At 48.5% G+C, this 21,874-nt stretch overlaps 2 protein-coding genes across 2 annotated transcripts; both read left to right on the forward strand.

The window, feature by feature from the left end:
* The first annotated feature begins 1,611 nt into the window (after positions 1–1,611).
* Positions 1,612–5,849, forward strand: LOC133235458 (serine protease 44-like). Its single transcript, XM_061396993.1, has 6 exons — positions 1,612–2,081; positions 2,399–2,555; positions 3,228–3,493; positions 4,249–4,412; positions 4,984–5,130; positions 5,245–5,849. The coding sequence occupies exons 1-6, from the start codon at positions 1,727–1,729 to the stop codon at positions 5,590–5,592; spliced, it is 1,437 nt and encodes a 478-aa protein (XP_061252977.1). The 5' UTR covers positions 1,612–1,726; the 3' UTR covers positions 5,593–5,849.
* A 4,513-nt stretch (positions 5,850–10,362) lies between these two features.
* On the forward strand, positions 10,363–15,605 carry LOC133235460 (serine protease 44-like). The gene is made up of 6 exons (XM_061396996.1): positions 10,363–11,367; positions 11,574–11,762; positions 12,005–12,164; positions 12,543–12,805; positions 13,232–13,389; positions 14,736–15,605. The coding sequence occupies exons 1-6, from the start codon at positions 11,286–11,288 to the stop codon at positions 14,970–14,972; spliced, it is 1,089 nt and encodes a 362-aa protein (XP_061252980.1). The 5' UTR covers positions 10,363–11,285; the 3' UTR covers positions 14,973–15,605.
* The last annotated feature ends 6,269 nt before the right edge of the window (positions 15,606–21,874 follow it).

Below are 21,874 nucleotides of genomic sequence, written 5' to 3' on the forward strand. Positions count from 1 at the left end.
CGGACATGACTGAGCGACTGAACCGATAGACCAAGTGGGGCTTCCAAGGTGGTGCTGGTAGGAAAGAACCCTCTTGCCAGTGCAGGAGACATAAGAGATGTGGGTTTGATCCCTGGGTTGGGAAAATCCCCTGAAGGAGGGCATGGCAACGCACTCCATTATTCTTGCCTGGAGAATCCCATGGCCAGAGGAGCCTGGCGGGCTGCAGTCCGTCAGCTCGCAAAGAGTCGGACACAACTGAAGCGACTGAGCACAGCACAGCACGACGTGGCTGCTTCTATCACAGTCTGACTTTGCCTCTCTCTTTTTTAAAAAAACTATTGAGTTCTCTTCCTAGTGATTTAAAAGAATTATTTCATTTCTTTATTTTAGGCTGTCTGAGCAGTCTCCGTTGCCGTGCGGGCTTTTCTCTAGCTGTGGAGAGCAGGAGCCACTCTCTAGTCCCAGTGCATAGGTTTTCCATTGCAGCGGCTTCTCTGGTCACAGGGCGTGGGCTCTACGACTCCCAGTTTAGTAGTTATGGCATGTGGGCTCAGCAGTTGCAGCTTCCAGGCTCCAGAGCACAGACTCAGTAGTTGAGACACACATCTTGATTACTCATGTCATGCGAGATCTTCCCAGATCAGGAATCAATCCCATGTCTCCTGCATGGGCAGGCAGACTCTTTACCACTGAGTCACTAAGGAAGCCCCTGATTTTGTCTCTTGACAGGAGGAGCTGCAAAGCATTGTGGCCACTTTTATGTATGCAATCTAGGTTAATCTTCTTTTCTCCAGAGTTTTAAATTTTATCACATTCTTTTTGCCATGTAAGGTAATATAGTCACAAGTTCCAGTGATTAGAATGGGAATTTCTCTGGGAAGCCATTATTCTATTACAAGGTTGTTTCCAGATGTTGGCTACCATGAATTTAGCCACTATAAACATTTGTCGAAGTATTTGTGTGTTTGTGCCTGTACGAGTGTGTATGTAAATCTTTATTTCACTGGGATAAATGCCCAGGAGTGCAATTACTGAGTCATATGGTAATTGCACATTCTGTTTTATAAGAAACTGCAGATCTGTTTCCCAAAGTGGCTGTAATATTTTACATTCCTACCACGGTGTATGAGTGGTCCAGCGTATCTGCATCTGTGTCAGTATTTGGTGTTGTCACAATTTTCAAAGTTTACCCAGTCTATTAGATGTGTAGTGATATCTCACTGTGATTTTAATTTGCATTTTACCAATGGTTCTTTTCATGTGGATGTAGATTTTTAAAAAGATATCAGTATCATGCCTAACTCAGTGTTGCTAACGTTCAGTGCAGTGTTTATATTGAGGAATTTAAATTTTTACTGCCAACAAGAAGGGGAGGGAAATGCCAGGAAAGGCCTAATCCAGCCCTACAGGGAGTGATGGACGCATCTCTGTGCGGCAGTGGCGTGGCTGTCACTCTCTGTGGCCAGGGACCTTGGCCAGGGGATGTCAGGCATCTGGGAGTCACTCATTAATGAGTCCGCTCAGAGCGGGGGAAGAGAAAGGACTCGCCTGAGTCACAACTCCGTGGCGCTGCCTGGCCCAGGCCCCGCCCCTCTGATGACCCCATAGGTGGGGGCGGGATGGGGCGGGGCGGGGCGGGGCGGGTTGCCCCCACGACAGAGCCATTTCCCCACCATCAGGAGGGCAGGCGTGCAGCCGCCGCGAGGGGGCGCCGCAGAGCCTGGAGGCGACTACCAGAGGTGCCATGGCGTCTCCAGGTGTCCTCCAGAGCGGCAGCGGCTCCCTGGGCCTCCTAGTCTGGCTCCTGGCCCTTCAACCTTGGCTCAGTGAGGCCCTGGTGGGTGGGGAGGGGGCGCAGGGCAGGTCAGCTCTGCCCTCACCCTCTCCACCTACCTTGGGGGGTGGTCGCGAGGACCCCGGAGCACGCCATTGGAAGCTGCCTCCTTCAGGAGCCCCGGGAACTTCCGGGGCCCCTGAATCCCGTATGACTTCGGTAGCCCCCAATTTGGTGGCGTTTACCTTAAATGACTCTGATTCATACAAGGCTATGACACCCCCACAGGCACCAGGAGAGACCCCAAAACCCCTCTTTCCTTCAGGTGATGTTTCCTGGCCAAGCCCTGTGGCAGAGAACTAGCCTGGGGTGAGGGGCAGGTGCCCCTGCTCTGGGGGAGGAGACTCTCAGGAGGCACAAGTTTTCCCTGGGCCATCTGAGCAGACCCAACTCTGCCCCTGAGATCTGAGAGGACATGGCCATTCTCTGAGGAGTCTTAGGGGAACACAGGCCTGGCCTGGGGCTTGGAGGGGACATGGCATTGTTTTGAGGGTTCTGAGACTTCTGAGGCTCATCGGGCTCTGGTGGCAGTGGTGTCAATGGCTTCACTTTCAGTCCTCTCCCTTCATTGACCTGCTCTAGCGTGTGGCCATCGGACTTCAAGGATAGTTGGTGGAAGGCCGGCCGCAGAGAAGAAGTGGCCGTGGCAGGTCAGCCTGCAGGTCAATCAAAAACACATATGCGGAGGCTCCCTCATTGGCAGTCGGTGGGTGTTGACCGCGGCCCATTGCATATTTGGGTGAGTTTTGGGGGCTCTGGGCTTTTGGCTTCAGGTTAGAGCCAGTCCTAACCCCTTCCTGAGCTTCCTCTTCCTCATCTAAAATCAAGGGTCACAGTCCCTGACTATAGCTCTTCAGGCTATAGTCAGAGGTAGGTAATGTCAGGGCCCTTGATAGGCTGGAAAGTCAAAACCCCAAATCAGGTTCAGAGCTCCTTTTTTTTTTTTAAAAAAAAAAAAAAACCTTGTGTGGATTAGCCTTCAAGTCAAGTGGCAAGACGTGGGGAGAGATGCCAGTTGGGAAAAAATATATGTGCAAAGACTTGCAAGAGGAAATATTTAAGGGGAATGGACTGTAGGTGATCAATTTGGCTTTACTTTCAGAGGTTTCAAACTTTAATGAGCATGGGTACACACCCATAGAACTTGTTAAAACAATAACTGTGTGTCTCCATCCCCTGATTCAGTAGGTCAGGAGTGGGACCTGAGAATTTGTGTTTCTACCAAGCCCCCATGTGAGGTCAATGCTGCTCATCTGGGGACCAGACTTTGAGAACCTCTTGATCAGGGATCTGGGAAGGGATGTGGTCTGGAGGGAGGGAGGTGACTGATGAGCGGCTTTGGAGATAGGACGAGGCTGGGAGCCTAGAAGATGTGGAAGGGGAGTGTAGAGCTTCCAGGGTCTCTCTGCAGCCATGTGGAATACACAGTGAAGATGGGAATCACACAGTTGCAGCAAACCTCCACAATGGCAGTCACGGTCCCAGTCCAAGACATCGTTATCCACAAACATTTCAATCCTATCGGAATAATCGAAAATGACATTGCCCTTGCTCTGCTCGCCTTCCCTGTGAATTTCTCTGCGAGCATCCAACCCGTGTGCCTCCCTGAAAAGGCTTTCATGGTCCAAGCTGGTACAGAGTGCTGGGTGACTGGATGGGGAAAAGTAAAGGAAGAAGGTGAGACTTTGAAGCAAGATGGCAGCAAACTTGGGCTGGGGAAGGGGCTGCCTGGTGCCCAGGTGTGGGCCTCCAAACTAAAGGGAGAGACAGGCAATTTTCTAGCAAGTAGGTAAGGGAGGAGGGTGGAGAAGATGCTGATGGGAGTCATTTGATGGTGTTACAAATTTTTGTTAGTATGTCAGGACCTGGGGGCTTGAGCGACAAGCAAAGTGGGTTCTCTCCAGGGTGGATTATTAAACTCAGGGGATGTCGATCTGTCTGCTACTCTGAGCTGTCCCAACTGGAAGAACTGGTCTTGGTGGACAGGGAGCTTCCTGTGACTGAGAAGAGGCCATTGAATGCCTCTGGAAGAAACTGTAGAGACTTCTATCCCTGGGGAGAGGGTGGGTTTGGTACTCTTGGGGTACTATGTGTCTTGAGAGTCTGATCCTGCTCTAAACTAAAAATACTTTACTGATGGACAGGACACCTGTTGCTATTACTAATGATGCTCAGAGTGACAGATATTTAGTTTTAATTTCTCAGGTTGCCTCTATTAGTTCTTCTCTACCTGTCTTGGTTTGGATTCTTTACCACTCTCGCCATATCAGTGCTGGGCCTCATGTCCTGTAGTGTCAAACAGGAACAATATCCACTGCCCCTACAAGGGTGTCTGTATGTGAACACATTGTATTGAGACCCAGAGTGGGTACCGGGGGCACCTGTCTTGTCCCACTAGGCAGATCTAAACTACTCCTAAATTCTCTCTACAGACGTACCACAAGCTTCTACACAAGAGCTTCAGGAGGCTGAGCTAAACATTCTTCGCTATGAGACTTGTAATGAGGTGCTCAGCGAAAAGTTGGAAAGTCAGTTTGATGTGGTCAAGGAGGGGACTGTCTGTGCTATCAGCTCCAAAGGAAAGGATGCCTGCCAGGTGAGTTCATGGGCCCTTTGCTGCCTTTGCATTTTAGCTGTCCTCCCAGATGTTCCTCATCCACAGGCGGTAGGACCTACATGATCTGGCAGTGCCTGTGTCACCTGTCTTCAAGTTGAGGGTTTAAGGGGACAAGCCACCAAGGCTCTCCTGGGCTGGTCTGACCTGATGCTTCAGGAGAGAGGTCCTGATGCTGCCTAGAGGGAGACAGGGGAGGAGGGGAGAGTCAGGCATGAAATACCAATAATACAAGTCATGTGTTATAGCCTCTTCTAAGTGACAGGCAATATAAACAGGTAAGGATTTTATTCATTACTAATATCTCAGAGTACATACATTTTCTTTGAGAATATTCAGTTTTTGGTATAGACTGTATTGATGACATACACAATTTGGGTAAATGTTATCAATTCTCAGATCTCATACACATGGAAACCTAGGGCTGGTGGAGCCCTAGTGGTGCCTGGGGAGCCCAATGCACGTCCATCTTCCCACTGCCTTGCATGGCTACTAGGCTGTTATGACGTTGTCCCTCTTCCATCACTGTGTTTGTTTCTTTATCTTTATCTAGGGAGATTCTGGGGGTCCCCTGGTCTGTGAATTTAATAATTCATGGGTCCAAGTGGGGATTGTGAGCTGGGGCATTGGCTGTGGTCGCAGCGGGTATCCAGGAGTTTATACAGAAGTGAGTTTCTACAAGGATTGGCTCATTGCTAGAGTGAGTAAGACCTCTCATACAGGTTCAACGGGCTACTTCAGCCTGACTCTGTGTCTGGTGCTGCCTTGGAGCATCCTGCTGACCCCGTGATCACCCTGGTCACGTTTCTTCCAGTTTCTGAGTCTTGGACTAGCACTGCCTCTGACCTCTGACTCCTACTCAATGCCCTATCCTCAGTTTAATTTGGAATCCATTGACCATGTGGAGGTCCACGTGACTGAGAAATGGAAGCAAGAAACCTTGAGAGTTTTCCAGCCTGCTGCTCCAGGAACCTACCGCATCTACACCTACACCACGGCCGCATTTTGCTGCTGGGAAGGAGTGGCTGAAACAATCCCAGCTGGATGGAGAGTGACCTGCGGTGATGCCTCAGGGTGCTTCACCCACATCTTGCAGAACATCTTCACATCATCCCTGGCAGCAGCATTATCTGACACTTTATCGTATCAGTGCACATGGTGATTGTTGGGAGAGAGCGAGGCCTCAGCACGTCCGCATGTGACTCAGTTGTCTGGGTTGGCCAAAGGTCCCCTGCTTCCCGACGTGGATCCATCTGTGAGGGTCCAGCCTCTGCCACACAAGCCTTCCTGGGGCAGCTCAGTCTTGGAACCCCCCTTCCCAGTGCTCCAGTGGCCACATCCAGGCTCACCCCAAGTTGTGTTGAGACATTAAGGAGTGTGGAGATTTCTGATGTCAACTCAATAAATGCTTAGAAAGTCTCTTATGTGTTGTGAATCTCTGTTCTTCTGAAGGTTGTGGGGTTGCATATAACATGCTATAGAGAACTAGTTTCCCACTGAGCTGAGGGACATTTCATGGTGTCCATTACTCTCTAGAAGGTGGGAGATGAGGAGCCTGTCTACCTGGATGGAAGCCTGCTGGTGTCTTAGGCAGTGGGTCCAGGGCCTCTTCTAGGCATTAATGCTCCTCTTGTAGGTGTCAGCATCACTCCAAGCGGGGCTGTTGGAACTGAGTTTGCAGGGGAGCCTGGAGGCAGGAGGGCGGAGATGAGGGCGTGACGCACTCACACAGCCTTGTACCTCTCGTGCTGCCCCGTAAGGGACATGCCTGGAGGAGACCCAAAGAGCTGAGTTTTCACGGGGTTAGGATGGAGGGTCTGGCTCTGTGGGTGTGTGTGTGGCTTCTCAATCAGCAGGCCTAGGGTCCCATAGTCACCTGGACTGGCTGCTGATCTTTTCCCAGGCTCTGTGTCCTGTCCACCCATCCTTCCTTGGTCTGTGTTCAAGCTTCCAGATATAAGTGGACCTCAGCGGAACCATGGGCTTCCCAGGTGGCTCACTGTTAAAGAATCCGCCTGCCAGTGCAGGAGCCGCAGGTTAGATCATGGGTTGGGAAGATTCCCCTGGAGTAGGAAATGGCAACCCAGTCCAGTATTCTTGCCTGGGAAATCCCATGGACAGAGGAGCCTGGCAGCTACAGTCCACGGGGTTGCAAAGAGTCTGACATGAGTGAGCACACACAGATACATTCTAGTACAGTTATTTACAGAAATGAACAGTCGTGCGGACTCGGAGGCCTGAGTCTGGCTATTCCACGCCATTCTCACCTGCAGCCTTCTTTCAGAACAAGCTCCCCTGCTCTGTCCAGTGATGTTCTGTGGCTGAGAATGTCAGTACGGCTCCTCATTTCTCATTCTCTGCCTCCACTATGAGCACTGAGTCCTCCCCAGAGTGTCTCCTGTGGACGACCCTGGGCTGTGAAATGTGCTTTCTCCTGGGCTCCCCTGACTCTGGTGGCCCTGGGCAGGTTCCCTACTCTGCTTTCCTCTTGGTGGCATTTTGTGCCCAAGCTTAAGAGACTGTGTCTTCCCGCTTCCAGCTCCAGGTTTCAGATAGAGCAATTTCAGGAACTGTTTGGTGAGCGAGTGAGTGAATGGAAAGCGAATACTGATGTCTCCTATGTCACCTTACTCCTTTCTCTCAGGGCCTCTCAGCTCACTGCTCTGCCCTCCTTTTCCTGCCCAGGTTGTCTTGTCAAAGAGGGAAAATCCCACATGGGAAGCCAAAGTTCCAGCCCCTGCTGGAGGAGAATCCCAAGCCCTGGGGAGGCTACAGCCTCAGTGTGGGTGCACTTTGTTTGCTGGCAGCAGAATGTTCTTCCTGTGGTGGGCGAGGGATTTCAGTTCAAGTAACTCAGATGTTGAGCATCAGCCTCTAGGTCCTAGAAACGTCAGGCATGGCCTCTCAGAAACAAGAGCGGCAGCCTCCAGTGTAATGGCAGCCATTTTTGCCCTTGCTGGCAAATATACACGGACTTTCTGTTGTGATTAGGAACTAGGCTCTGAGCAGGAATAAGATGTGGGGCTCAGGTGGGAGGGAAGAGGTGGTCATTAGGATGACCCTTAGGTCAGGGCTTGGTGGCTGGATGGAACCACCCTCTGAAAGAGCTAGCTAACAGGGAGAGGAGGAGATTGACAGGTAGGAAGTGAGTTCTAGTGAAAATATTGGACTTCAAAAGACAAGTACACAAAACCCAATAGAAAATGCTGCAGGCTTCCAGTCAGGAGTAGTGAGGCATACCTATGTGAGTTTCTAATGCCCAAATTGTGGTTTGAAATAATGATTTTCTACCCACAGAAGCCAGGGCTTCTTGGAGAAATGGCTTGAGTGGTATCCAGGAGTGGGCCAGGAAATGTGTGAATTCACCCTGAAATATCCTGTCACACCAGATGGTGAGCAAGGTCTCCAGATGACAAGGATCCTAGGATCATGTCCAAAGGACTCAGGAGCTCAGTAGTGAAGTGTGGCATTTCTGCTAAGTCACACGTGTTCTCCAGCATCTGTGAATACAGTCATAGCTCCCTCACGGGCAAGCGCTACACTCAATTCACTCAAGATGCCACCCTTTCACAGCAGGTAGCCCATGTTAAATGTCTGTCTGTCAAGCAGGAATGTGAAGGCCCAGCCTCCTTGCCTCCTTTTAGGACAACTTGGGAAGGGCTTCTTGAGGATCAGCTGAGACCTCAGTTGCAACCCCATGACTGCTAAGCTTCTCTTATTGCCCAGCTCTGCCTCACCTGCTCCCTTCCAGGTGTGAATCTTCCCCAGAGCACTCCTCAACAAACCCTGGCATACAGATCTGTCTCAAAGTGTGTTTCCAGGGGACTGATCTAGGACCCTTGGCCAGGCCAAGGTAGGACAATCTGACTTTCAGTAAGTGCGTCAGTTACCTATTGGTGGGTGACAAAGCACCCTAAGCACTCATGGTAAAATCATCAGGTTTTGTGGTGATATGTTCTATGAAGCAGCTCTGAGCACTGAATTAGCCAGCTCTGAAGAGTTGCTTCTCAGGCAAATGCAGGATTAGACTCCTGGGAACCTCTGATCACAGCATTTCACTAAGTGACAAAAAGGCAATCTTTTTTTATGTTTCTTTTTGCTTAAAAGCACTTTATTTAATACACTCTGTTGATTCAGTGCCATTGAACTCGTGGCCAACAGCAGTGTAGTTCCTACCTGTGTGGAGGTGACCTAACCCATCTGTTTTCTCTGCAGTGTGCATCCCAGGCTGGAGCCCTCAGGGGTGCTAGACAGCACTCCAGCATAATGGGTGGAGCCTTTTCAAACAGGGAAATCACCAGCCAACAGCACAGAAATGCAAAAATATGGCACTGAGTAGACTCGGAGTAGGACGTCTGTTTATAATATGAGAGCTGAAACAAGAAAGCCCAGCAACGCCTTTGGTGACTTCAACTAAGCACATTACTTCCACTGCATCCGCTACAAAATGTCCCGTCATTTTCATTTTTTTCCTCTTATTTTTTTGTTTTGAGAAATTTTCTGATATTGTACTTTGATCTTCTTGTCTTCATGTTTCTTTGTTTGATGTTCATTGAGCTTTTTAGATCTCTGGAGTTACAGCTTTTATCATATTTGAAGAGTATTTGCTATTTTTTCTTACAATATTTTTGTCTCTCTGTGTGAAACACTTTGGAAGTTCCGTGACCCATATATTAGTTCCCAGCTCACAGTGCTGTTTCTTTATGCTTTCTTACTGGTGTTTCATTTGTGGTTTTTTTTTTTTTAAATTGTCATGCCTCTGAGTTCGTTAATGGCTTTTTCTAGATGTTTATTGTGGTGTTAATCCCACCCTACTGTATGTTTTTCATCTCACACATGCCGGGTTTTATATCTAGAGTTTGCTTGGCATCCTTTTCCATCTTTAGCATGTCTACCTAAAGTCTGCGTGTGTATGTAGGACACAGTCCGAGTGGCTGTTTCACTAGTCTTGCCTGTGCATTTAATGTTTGTGTCTGTTCTGGGTTTGTTGTGATTGATTGACTGTTGCCTTGATGGGTTGTATTTTCTTGTTCCTCGAGTGGTGAGTATTAGGTGATCAGATACCAGACATTGTGACCTTTCCCTGGTGTCTGATACTTTCCCAGAAATATTCTTGGGCTTTATTTTGGGGTGCAGTTAAATTCCTTTGACACTCTCCCCACTGTCTGTCTGCAGCCCTGCCTCGGGCAGTCAGCAGGGCAGTAGTAGGCTCACTCCCTCACTCAGCAGTCCATCCTTTGTGGCCTGGTGTCCAGTGTCTTGAAAAGGGTTGTTTCATATTTTTGTCTTTTTTTGTCTTTTTGAGGCAGGAAGGGCAGTGCCCATTGTTCTCTCTTGGCCATAGGAGCGTTCACAGAGGCATTTAGTAGTATTCTTTAAGGATTAAACATGTGCCTAAGTTGCTTCCCTTTTTTCATTTTGTAATATGTTTTTTCTCTTGTTTTCTAAAACGTTCTCTCTTATTAAGCTTTTGAAAGAACAGAGTTCAGATTGTGTCAATCCTCTCTTTAATTTTTCTCTATTTTATTTTTTCCTGTTACTGTTTTTCATTATTTCCTCCTTTCTCCCAAACTTTCTCACTGAGTTTACTCTATGGTTTTTTCCCCATTTTTAGTTGAGTTAGCTCATTTGTTATCAGTTGTCTTTGTTTTCTGATATAGTCACGGCTATAAATTCCTTTCTGGGACTACTACTATGGCTGTATCACATGCAATTTCATAGGTAATGCTTTCTGTGGTATTGATCCTCAAAATGTCAAATTTCCCTCATGATTTCCTAATTTTTTAAAAATAATTTCCTAATTTTAAAAGGAGGATCATTATCTAGAGTTTTGGCTTTGTTTCAGGAAGAGTTTTTTTTTTTTTTTTTCAAGTTGATTTTCATGTTATTGATGTGTGGCTCATGAACAGAATCAACACATTGATTCCTTGAGATTACTGATTTTCTTGAGGGCCTTGATTCTGAAAGTTCTCTATGTGTTCAATAAGAGTGAGTGTTCTCTGTTGGTAGTTGTAAAATTCATCATAGTGCAGTTAGGTCTAGGTGATGAGTTGTGAGAGTGAAATAGTCTATATATTTGCTTAATTTTGCCTATGTAAATTATCAGCTTCCCAAGAGTAGTATGTAAGAAGCCCCAGTTCCCATAAGTTGGTCTCATTTGCTTTACCTTTTAAAGGCTTGTCGTTGCACCCCCTTCTTCATGTCTTGTTCTTACTGTAATTCCCATTGTCCCTTATACAACCTTTGCCTGAAATGCTTCATCTAATTACCGAATTGTTACTCCTAGCTTTTTTGGGTTTTTTTGCACCAGTGTGACCTGGCATTTCCCTTTCTATTCCTTTATTTTCCATGTGTCTGTATCTCTTTGTATAAATTTGTCTCTTCAAAGAGTCTCATTTCTGGACCTTGCATTTTCCTCCAATATGAAAGTCCTTTTGTTGTTTGGTATGTTTTACTCATTCATATGTACTGCAGACGGTACTATATGCAGACTCAAAACTGCTGTTTTCCCCTGTATTTCCTATTTACCATACTTTCTTCTTCTTTTTTTAAATTCTTTAAATCATTCATTGGGCAGGTTGCTTTTCTTTCCTTTTTTAAAGGGTTCCTGTGGTTATATCACGCTGAGGGATAGAATCCAGACTATCTCTAAGGCGAAGGACTTAATTATATGTTCAAGGGTCTTAAGAACACTGGGTAGAATATGTGTTTGTTGAATAACCTGGAGGGGAAGATCTTGGCGGAGCCTCTTTGGGATTCGTCCGCGGTCTGGTCGTGTGATCCCGCCAACAGGAGGGCAGGCGCGGAGCCTCCGCGAGGGGGCGCTGCAGAGTGCAGAGGCGAGCAGAAGTGCCCATGGCGGTCCCAGGTGTCCCCCGCTGTGGCGGCCGCTCCTTGGGCCTCCTGGTCTGGCTCCTTGTCTTTCAGCCACTTCTCAGTGAGGCCCGGGCGGGCAGGAATGAGAGGAGACTGGTCTTGGGCTCCTCGTCGGGGGGTGGGGGTGGGCCATGGGATTTGGCGGGTGGGTCGTGGGGGATGGGAGGTGGGGTTTGAGGGTGAGCAGGCTGCCATGCCAATGGCCCAGTGGTGTGTGGGGTGCATTCTGGTCAGCTCCTCTTCCCATTGTTCTTTCATCTTCCCCAGGTGAGGGTGACGGACCCAAGGGGGCCTCTACAATGAGCCCCACATTGCAGGGGACCCCCTCAACTTCAGGATACCCGACATCCGTGAATGTTTCAGCACACCCTGTGTCTCCTGTGCCTCCCATAACTCCAGTGGGAGAGACTTTGAAACCTGCACAGACTCCCGCTTTTGAACCGCTGCCTCCTCAAGGTACTGCGTCTGTGCGGGACGGCATAGGCCTGCCTGGAATCCCCTGAGGCATACTGCCTGGCTGATGGGGGTGCTGAAGGGTCAGGCTGTCCTGGCGGAATTGAGCGGGGTGGGCGTGGTGTCGCTGATGTTAGAGGAGGCGCTGGTAGTTGTGGGGGTGGAGGAGGCGGGTGTGGTGGGCGCGGTGGGGGTATTAGGAGGGAGGCAGCAGCGTCACCTCCGGTCCTTTGTACCGAGCACAGGAACATGTGGCCGTCGGGTTATGCGGATAGTTGGTGGAGTGCCATCCCCTGAGAGAAAGTGGCCCTGGCAGGTGAGCCTGCAGATCAACAATGTCCACAAATGTGGAGGCTCCCTCATTGCGCCACGTTGGGTACTGACGTCAGCTCACTGTGTAAGAGGGTAAGTTTTGGGGCGGTGGGCTTGGGCTGCGGGTCAGGCTGCCTGACAAGGAGCCAGGCCTGCCTCCTACCTGAGCCCCTACCCGATCTCTCCATTCTTTACCTTAAAATGAGGTCACAGCCCCGAGTTTGTATTCACTCTGAGTGAAACACGAGTCTTGCATTTCTACCAAGATCCTGGGTGCTGTTCTGTGCTCCTGGGACCTCACTTGGAGAATCACTGACTCCAGTGGTTTGGGATGAGGAGGGGATGTTGTTTAGAGGGAGGAAAGGCTGATGGCTGGTAGGAGATGGGAACAGGCTGGGAAGAACCTGGAAGGGGTGGAGGGGAGTGTAGCCCCGCCAGCATCTCTGTGAGGGGCATGTTGTCTTCCCACAGCCATGAGGAATATACAGTGCGCCTAGGAGACACATTGTTACAATCAAATTCCCAAAATGCAGTGGTCATTCCAGTTCAAGACATCATTTGCTATAACTACTATAATTATCAGACTATGAGGCATGACATTGCCCTTGTTCTGCTGGCCCTCTCTGTGAATTATTCTGCGTACATCCAGCCAGTGTGCCTTCCTGGAAAGGATTTTGAAGTGAAAGCTGGGACAGTGTGCTGGTCGACTGGATGGGGCCGAACTTTACAATTTGGTGAGACTGGCTGGCAGGATCTGAGGGGGGATGTCTGATGCCCTGGGGTTGGCCTGCAGGCTGAAGGGAACCCGTGGGCACTACCTGACCCAGAGTCTGTGACCCTGCCCTGTACAGACACCTGTCACTGCTACTGCGGATACCCAGAGTGACGACACTTGCTTTTGTATCAGGCCTTGTAAGAAGCCTTGTCTTTGTGTTGATCTGTCCCTCCTTCTGACTTGGCTTTGCTTCTTACCTCGTCTGCTCCCCATGTCAGCCGTTGGCCTCAGGTCCTTCTGTGTCAAATGGGACAAAACCCACTGTCCTTCCTTCTCTAAGAGGGAAAGACTGTGAATGCCCTGATCAAGACCCACCGTGGGATCTGGGGGACCCTGTCATGTTCTACTCATGCAGAGCCACTTATTACTGAATGTCTCTCTGTAGGGCCATCACATGTACCCACTCTTCAGGAGACTAAGCAAGTCATTCTTCACTACACGACATGTAATAGGATGGTCAAGAAACAGGAAAAACCATTTCCCAAGGTAGTTCGTAAAGGAATGGTCTGTGGTTATCATGAGAAGAGTGGAGGCCCCTGCAAGGTGAGTTGATGGTCCCTCGCCATCTCTGTATTGAGGCTGTGCAGTTTCCTCATCCCCAGCAGCAGGGCCTGAGTTATTTCTCACCACTTCTTTCAGCCTTTACTTAAGGAGATTACCTGGGGAACCCCTCAAGACACCTCTAGCATGCCTGGCCTGTTCCTCCAATAGGGAGCAGCCCTCCCATCCTGGGGGTGCTGCCAGGGTGTGGTGAAGTTGGGGGTGATGATGATAATCATGTAGTTCCTATAACTGATTTCTTTCTGTAGTCACTTCCTGTGCCAGTGTGAGCACTCACCCACATTAGCTCAGTCTCCCAGCTCACAACCCTGCCACCTGGACATTATACATCTTATTATACAGATGTGGGCCCTCCAGAGACAGAAGTTCCAGGTCCCCTTGGGAGTGCCTGTAGGAATCCTGGGCCCACAGCCTCCCCTCTGCCCCAAGCAGCCTTCCTGAGCAGGGGACAGGGGACAGGTCTCAGAGGATGAGTGTTTGGATCCTGGCAAGAGGAGAACATCACCTGTGGGAGAGGGAGCAGTGAGTCTGAGACTCAAGGTCTGAAGCACTGGTCATGTTTAGGGAATGGGTTTCCGGTCTGGAGCAATGAGGAGGCCAGTATGGCCAGAGTAGGGGCTGGAGTCAGAATGTGTGGCCTTCAGGCTGTGCTGCGTTTCTTGGTCCTGTCTAGGCAGGCCTGTAGGCCACCAGAACAGTACTGGGGAGCAGCAAGCAGTGTACATCACTCCTTGGTGTGCAGTGTGTGTGCGAGCTGGGGGTTTAGCAAGTCTGGATGTGTTTGGAGAGAGGGGCCGCTGGAAGAGGATGTAGTTGAATGTGCGGAGCTGGGACTGGGAGAGATTTCAGGGTAGAGGTGAGGACTCTGGTGCCCCCATGCTGGAATGATAGTGAGAGAATGTCGCAGCTGGGAAGGCCCAGGACTGACCAGTGGAATAAACTCTGGCCTTAGAGCCCAAGAAGGGCTCTGGAAGCTCCTCACAGTGCCAGGGGATGCCCCTTTAGTTGCTGGGTGGTGGGAGGCTTGGAGAGGCGCAGGGGAAGGTTAGGGGCACTGAAGGAGAATTTGCACATATCTGGCAGGACTGATGTTCAGGGCTTACTGGCCTTCTAGCTCCTGTAGGTTCCTGAGCACCTGGGAAGGAATAGTATTTCTCAGATGATATTGAAGTTTTCAGCTCTCAAATGTCATTCAAGGAAACCTGGGCCTGGTGGGTGACTGAGGAAAGACCATGGTGCCTATCTCCCTGGGACCTTGCGAACTATCAGCCCTTCTGATGATGATCCCTATTCATTGCTGTGTTTGTTTGTCTCTCCTTTTTCTCCAGGGAGATGCTGGGGGTCCCCTGGTCTGTCAGTTTAATGACAGATGGATCCAGATGGGGATTGTGAGCTGGGGTATTCACTGTGCTTTGAAAGAAGTGCCTGCAGTGTACACAAACGTTAGATTCTACAAGGATTGGGTTTATGGTACAATGAATCAGGCTTCTATTCTGGATTCAGGAGGATTCTTTATCCCATGGGTGTGTCTGATGTTGGCCCTGAGCATCCTGGTGACCCTGTGATCACCCTGGTCCATACTGCCTCCTGTTTCTGAGACTCATGCCAGCACTGCCTCTTCCCTCCCACTCCTACTCAATGCTATTTCCTCAAATCCATTTGGGATCCACTGACCCCGTGGAGATCCACATATCAGAGAGTTGGCAGCAGCAATGAACTGTGGAGGTTTCCCAGCCCACTACTCTAGGAACCTTCCTCATTCACGCTACACCATGGCTGCACTTTGTCTGCCGGGATGGAGTGGCTGAAACAATCCCAGCTGGATGGAGAGTGACCTGCGGTGATGCCTCAGGGTGCTTCACCCACATCTTGCAGAACATCTTCACATCATCCCTGGCAGCAGCATTATCTGACACTTTATCGTATCAGTGCACATGGTGATTGTTGGGAGAGAGCGAGGCCTCAGCACGTCCGCATGTGACTCAGTTGTCTGGGTTGGCCAAAGGTCCCCTGCTTCCCGACGTGGATCCATCTGTGAGGGTCCAGCCTCTGCCACACAAGCCTTCCTGGGGCAGCTCAGTCTTGGAACCCCCCTTCCCAGTGCTCCAGTGGCCACATCCAGGCTCACCCCAAGTTGTGTTGAGACATTAAGGAGTGTGGAGATTTCTGATGTCAACTCAATAAATGCTTAGAAAGTCTCTTATGTGTTGTGAATCTCTGTTCTTCTGAAGGTTGTGGGGTTGCATATAACATGCTGTAGAGAACTAGTTTCCCACTGAGCTGAGGGACCTTTCATGGTGTCCATTACTCTCTAGAAGGTGGGAGATGAGGAGCCTGTCTACCTGGATGGAAGCCTGCTGGTGTCTTAGGCAGTGGGTCCAGGGCCTCTTTTAGGCATTAATGCTCCTCTTGTAGGTGTCAGCATCACTCCAAGCGGGGCTGTTGGAACTGAGTTTGCATGGGAGCCTGGAGGCAGGAGGGCGGAGATGAGGGCGTGACGCACTCACACAGCCTTGTACCTCTTGTGCCGCCCCGCAAGGGACATGCCTGGAGGAGACCCAAAGAGCTGAGTTTTCACGGGGTTAGGATGGAGGGTCTGGCTCTGTGGGTGTGTGTGTGGCTTCTCAATCAGCAGGCCTAGGGTCCCATAGTCACCTGGACTGGCTGCTGATCTTTTCCCAGGCTCTGTGTCCTGTCCACCCATCCTTCCTTGGTCTGCGTTCAAGCTTCCAGATATAAATGGACCTCAGAGGGACTATGGGCTTCCCAGGTGGCTCATTGCTAAAGAATCCGCCTGCCAGTGCAGGAGCCGCAGGTTAGATCATGGGTTGGGAAGATTCCCCTGGAGTAGGAAATGGCAACCCAGTCCAGTATTCTTGCCTGGGAAATCCCATGGACAGAGGAGCCTGGCAGCTACAGTCCACGGGGTCGCAAAGAGTCCGACATGAGTGAGCACACACAGATACATTCTAGTACAGTTATTTATGGAAATGAACAGTCGTGCAGACTTGAAGGCTTGAGTCTGTGTGTTCCACACCATTCTCACCTGCAGCCTTCTTTCAGAACAAGCTCCCCTGCTCTGTCCAGTGATGTTCTGTGGCTGGAAATGTTAGTACGGCTCCTCATTTCTCGTTCTCTGCCTCCACTATGAGCACTGAGTCCTCCCCAGAGTGTCTCCTGTGGATGACCCTGGGCCGTGAAATGTGCTTTCTCCTGGGCTCCCCTGACTCTGGTGGCCCTGGGCAGGTTCCCTACTCTGCTTTCCTCTTGGTGGCATTTTGTGCCCAAGCTTAAGAGACTGTGTCTTCCTGCTTCCAGCTCCAGGTTTCAGATAGAGCAATTTCAGGAACTGTTTGGTGAGCGAGTGAGTGAATGGAAAGTGAATACTGATGTCTCCTCTGTCACCTTACTCCTTTCTCTCAGGGCCTCTCAGCTCATTGCTCTGCCCTCCTTTTCCTGCCCAGGTTGTCTTGTCAAAGAGGGAAAATCCCACATGGGAAGCCGATGTTCCAGCCCCTGCTGGAGGAGAATCCCAAGCCCTGGGGAGGCTACAGCCTCAGTGTGGGTGCACTTTGTTTGCTGGCAGCAGAATGTTCTTCCTGTGGTGGGCGAGGGATTTCAGTTCAAGTAACTCAGATGTTGAGCATCAGCCTCAAGGCCTAGAAACGCCAGGCATGGCCTCTCAGAAACGAGAGTGGCAGCCTCCAGTGTAATGGCAGCCATTTTTGCCCTTGCTGGCAAATATACAGACTTTCTGTTGTGATTAGGAACTAGGCTCTGAGCAGGAATAAGATGTGGGGCTCAGGTGGGAGGGAAGAGGTGGTCATTAGGATGACCCTTAGGTCAGGGCTTGGTGTCTGGATGGAACCACCCTCTGAAAGAGCTTGCTCCTTGGAAGAAAAGCTATGGCCAACCTAGACAGCATATAAAGAGCAGAGACAGTACATTGCCAACAGCGGTCTTTCGAGTCAAAGCTATGGTTTTTTCAGTGGTCATGTATGGATGTGAGAGCTGGACTATAAAGAGAGATGAGCACCAAGGAACTGATGCTTTTAAACTGTGATGTTGGAGAATACTCTTGAGAGTCCCTTGCACTGCAAGGAGATCCAACGAGTCCATCCTAAAGGAAATCAGTATTGAATATTCATTGGAAGGACTGATGCTGAAGCTGAAACTCCAGTACTTTGACCCCCTGATGTGAAGAATTGACTCCCTGGAAAAGACCTTGATGCTGGGAAAGACTGAAGGCAGGGGGACAAGGGGAGGAGAGAAGATGAGATGGTTGGATGGCATCACTGACTCGATGGACATGAGTTTGAGTAAACTCTGGGAGTTGGTGAAGGACAGGGAAGCCTGGCGTGCTGCAGTCCATGGGGCTGCAAAGAGCTGGACACGACTGAGTGACTGAACTGAACTGAACTTAAAGAGCTAGATAGCACAGGGAGAAGATGAGATTGACAGGTAGGAAGTGAGTTCTAGTAAAAATATTGGACTTCAAAGGACAAGGACACAAAACAGAACACAAAATGCTGTGAATTTCCAGTCATAAGGAGTAGTGAGGCATACCGATGTGAGTTTCTAATGCCCAAATTGTGGTTTGAAATAATGATTTTCTACCCACAGAAACCAGGGCTTCTTGGAGAAATGGCTTGAGTAGTATCCAGGAGTGGGCCAGGAAATGTGTGAATTCACCCTGAAATATCCTGTCACACCAGATGGTGAGCAAGGTCTCCAGATGACAAGGATCCTAGGATCATGTCCAAAGGACTCAGGAGCTCAGTAGTGAAGTGTGGCATTTCTGCTAAGTCACACGTGTTCTCCAGCATCTGTGAATACAGTCATAGCTCCCTCACGGGCAAGCGCTACACTCAATTCACTCAAGATGCCACCCTTTCACAGCAGGTAGCCCATGTTAAATGTGTGTCTGTCAAGCAGGAATGTGAAGGCCCAGCCTCCTTGCCTCCTTTTAGGACAACTTGGGAAGGGCTTCTTGAGGATCAGCTGAGACCTCAGTTGCAACCCCATGACTGCTACGCTTCTCCTATTGCCCAGCTCTGCCTCACCTGCTCCCTTCCAGGTGTGAATCCTCCCCAGAGCACTCCTCAACAAACCCTGGCATACAGATCTGTCTCAAAGTGTGTTTCCAGGGGACTGATCTAGGACCCTTGGCCAGGCCAAGGTAGGACAATCTGATTTTCAATAAGTGTTTTAGTTACCTATTGGTGGGTGACAAACCACCCTAAGACCTCGTGGCCAAAATCATCAGATTTCTTGTGGCGGTATGTTCTATGAAGCAGCTTGAGCACTGAATTAGCCAACTCTGAAGAGTTGCTTCTCAGGCAAATGCAGGATTAGACTCCTGGGAACCTCTGATCACAGCATTTTCACTGAGTGATAAATATGTGACCTTATGTTTCTTTTTGCTTAAAAGCACTTTATTTAATACACTCTGTTGATTCAGTGCCATTGAACTCGTGGCCAACAGCAGTGTAGTTCCTACCTGTGTGGAGGTGACCTAACCCATCTGTTTTCTCTGCAGTGTGCATCCCAGGCTGGAGCCCTCAGGGGCAGTAGACAGCACTGCAACAGTCTGGACAGGGCCTTTTCAAAGAGGGAAATCACCAGCCAATAGCACAGAAATGCAAAAGCATGGTACTGAGTAGTCTAGGATGAGGACATCTCTTATCCTTATGGGAGCTGAAACAAGAATGCCCAGCAACATCTTCAGTGACTTCAACTGAAGGACATGCTTCCCCTGTTTCTATGTCCTGTCATTTTTACCTTTTTCCTCTTACTTTCTCATTTGTTTTGAGCAATTTGCTTATGTCGTATGTTGATCTTCTTGTCTTCATCTTTCTTTTTTTTCGTGTTCGGGGAGCATATTGTAAGATCTTTGGAGTTACAGTTCTTACCAGATTGGAAAATACACAGCATTATTTCTTTGACTACTTTTGATCCTTCTCCCTGCTATACTTTGGAAGTTCAGTCACACGTGTATTTGTCCCCAGTTCACAATGCACTTTATGCTCTGGTATCGGTGTTTCATTATGAAATTGTTTTTAATAAAACTGTCCATCTTTGACTTGCCCAATCAGTTCTTCTAATTGTTTATTATAGTGTTAAACCCATCATCAGTGTACCTTTTTCATCTTCATGCACATTTTTATACCTAGGGGGAGCCTGGCGGGCTGCCGTCTGTGGGGTCGCGCAGAGTCGGACACAACTGAAGCGACTTAGCCGCAGCAGCAGCAGAGTCTGATTGGAGTCCTTTTACATCTTCAGCATGTCTACCTAAAGTTTAATTGTGTATGGAGGACTCAGTTCTAGTGGCTGTGCTACTGTTCTTGCCTGTGCATTTAACGTTTGTCTCAGTTCTGGGTTAACTATGATTGTTTGATTAATCCCATGATAGGTGGCTAATTGAATGTGGGTGTTAGGTGATTAGATACCAGACATTGTGACCTTTACAATGGTGTTTGATATTTTCCTAGAAATATTCTTGGACTTTCTTTTGGGGTGCTGTTAAATTCCTTGGAAACTGATGTTCTCACATCTTGTTTTTACCTTTTTTGGCAGGCCTGGAGTGATTCTCAGTGTAGAGACTATTCCCTGTTGCTGAGGCAAGACCTTCCTAAATACCCTAGGGAATGTTCTGTGACTCGAGGTTTTCCAGTCTGGCAGATGGACCAGGCACTATTCTCGGTCCCGTGTGGCCTGCAGGCGTTCTGATTCGAATCTTCTCAAGAGGTTTGTCTGGCTTCCGGTAGCTTCCCAGCCCACATTCAAGGGGGTGCCCTCACTGATTTCTGGAGTTTCAGCTTCAGCATCAGTTCTTGCAATGATTATTCAGGACTGATCCTTTAGGTTGGACTGGTTTGATCTCTTTGCACTCCAAGGGACTCTCAAGAGTCTTCTCCAACACCACAGTTCAAAAGGATCAATTCTTCAGCTTTCTTCATAGTCCAACTCTCACATCCATACACGACTACTGGAAAAACCATAGCTTTGACTAGATGGACCTTTGTTGGCAAAGACATGTCTCTGCTCTTTAATATGCTGTCTAGGTTGGTCATAGCTTTTCTTTCAAGGAGTAAGTGTCTTTTAATTTCATGGCCACAGTCACCATCTGCAGTGATTTCGGAGCCCAAGAAAATAAAGTCTATCACTGTTTCCACTGTTTCCCCATCTATTTGCCATGAAGTGATGGGACCGGATGCCATGATATTTGTTTTTTGAATGTTGAGTTTTAAGCCAGTTTTTTCACTCTCCTCTTTCACTTTCATCAAGAGATTCTTTAATTCCTCTTCACTTTCTGCCATAAGGGTGGTATCATCTGCGTATCTGAGGTTATTGATATTTCTCCCGGCAATCTTGATTCTAGCTTGTGCTTCATCCAGCCCGGCATTTTGCATGATGTACTCTGCATATAAGTTAAGTAAGCAGGGTGACAATATACAGGCTTGACGTACTCCTTTCCCAGTATGGAACCAGTCTGTTGTTCCATGTCTGGTTCTAATGGTTGCTTCTTGACCTGCATACAGATTTCTCAAGAAGTAGGTAAGATGGTCTGGTATTCCCATCTCTTTAAGAATGTTCCACAGTTTGTTGTGATCTACACAGCCAAAGGCTTTAGTGTAGTCAGTGAAGCAGAAGTATATGTTTTTCTGGAATTCTCTTGCTTTTTCTATGATCCAACAGATGTTGGCAATTTGATCTCTGGTTCCTCTGCCTTTTCTAAATCCAGCTTGAACATCTGGAAGTCCACTGTGGCTTTATCATATACAACTTCATAGGTCGTGCTTTCATTGGCATTGATCTCTAAAATGTCAAATTTCCCTCATGATTTCCTAATTTTTAAAGGTGCACCTTTGTCTAGAGTTTTGGCTTTTTTTCAGGAATAGAGTATTTTTTAAAGTTGGTTTTACTGTTACTGATGTGTGGCTCATGAAGAGAATGTGTATCACATTGGTTCCTTGAGATTATTGATTTTCCTTAGGGCTTTGATTCTGAAAGTTGCCTATGTGTTCAGTAAGAGTGTTCTCTCTCAGTAGCTGTAAAATTCATCATAGTGCTGTTCGGTCTAGACAATAAGTTATGAGAGTCAAGTAGTCTATATTTTTGCTAATTTTGCCTATGTAAATTGTCAGCTTCCTAAGAGGAGTGTTTAAGAAGTCCCTGTTTCCCGTAAATTGGTCCCATTCGCTTTCCGTTTTAAAGGCTGTCATTGTATCCTATCCTTTATGTCTTGGTCTTACTGTACATAACTCCCTTTGTCCCTTGTATCATTTTTGCTTTAAACGCTATGATCTAATGACCATATTGCTATACCAGCTTTTGTTGGTTCTGCATCAGTGTGACCTGGCATTTCCCTTTCTATTCCTTTATTTCCCACGTGTGTGTATCTCTTTGTGTAAGTTTGTCTCTTCAGAGAGTCTATTTCTGGAGCTTGGCTTTTCCTCCAATTTGG

This window comes from Bos javanicus, chromosome 22 (genome assembly GCF_032452875.1).
Source record: "Bos javanicus breed banteng chromosome 22, ARS-OSU_banteng_1.0, whole genome shotgun sequence".
In the NCBI taxonomy this organism is placed as follows: Eukaryota; Metazoa; Chordata; class Mammalia; order Artiodactyla; family Bovidae; genus Bos; species Bos javanicus.

Bases quoted from the DNA above. Each gene is read 5' to 3' on its own strand.
- LOC133235458 (XM_061396993.1), top strand. From the start codon at position 1,727: ATGGCGTCTCCAGGTGTCCTCCAGAGCGGCAGCGGCTCCCTGGGCCTC. The intron at 2,556-3,227 runs GTGAGTTTTGGG...GTCTCTCTGCAG, and splicing joins GCGGCCCATTGCATATTTGG to CCATGTGGAATACACAGTGA. The intron at 4,413-4,983 runs GTGAGTTCATGG...ATCTTTATCTAG, and splicing joins AAGGAAAGGATGCCTGCCAG to GGAGATTCTGGGGGTCCCCT.
- LOC133235460 (XM_061396996.1), top strand. From the start codon at position 11,286: ATGGCGGTCCCAGGTGTCCCCCGCTGTGGCGGCCGCTCCTTGGGCCTC. The intron at 11,368-11,573 runs GTGAGGCCCGGG...CATCTTCCCCAG, and splicing joins TGTCTTTCAGCCACTTCTCA to GTGAGGGTGACGGACCCAAG. The intron at 12,165-12,542 runs GTAAGTTTTGGG...GTCTTCCCACAG, and splicing joins TCAGCTCACTGTGTAAGAGG to CCATGAGGAATATACAGTGC.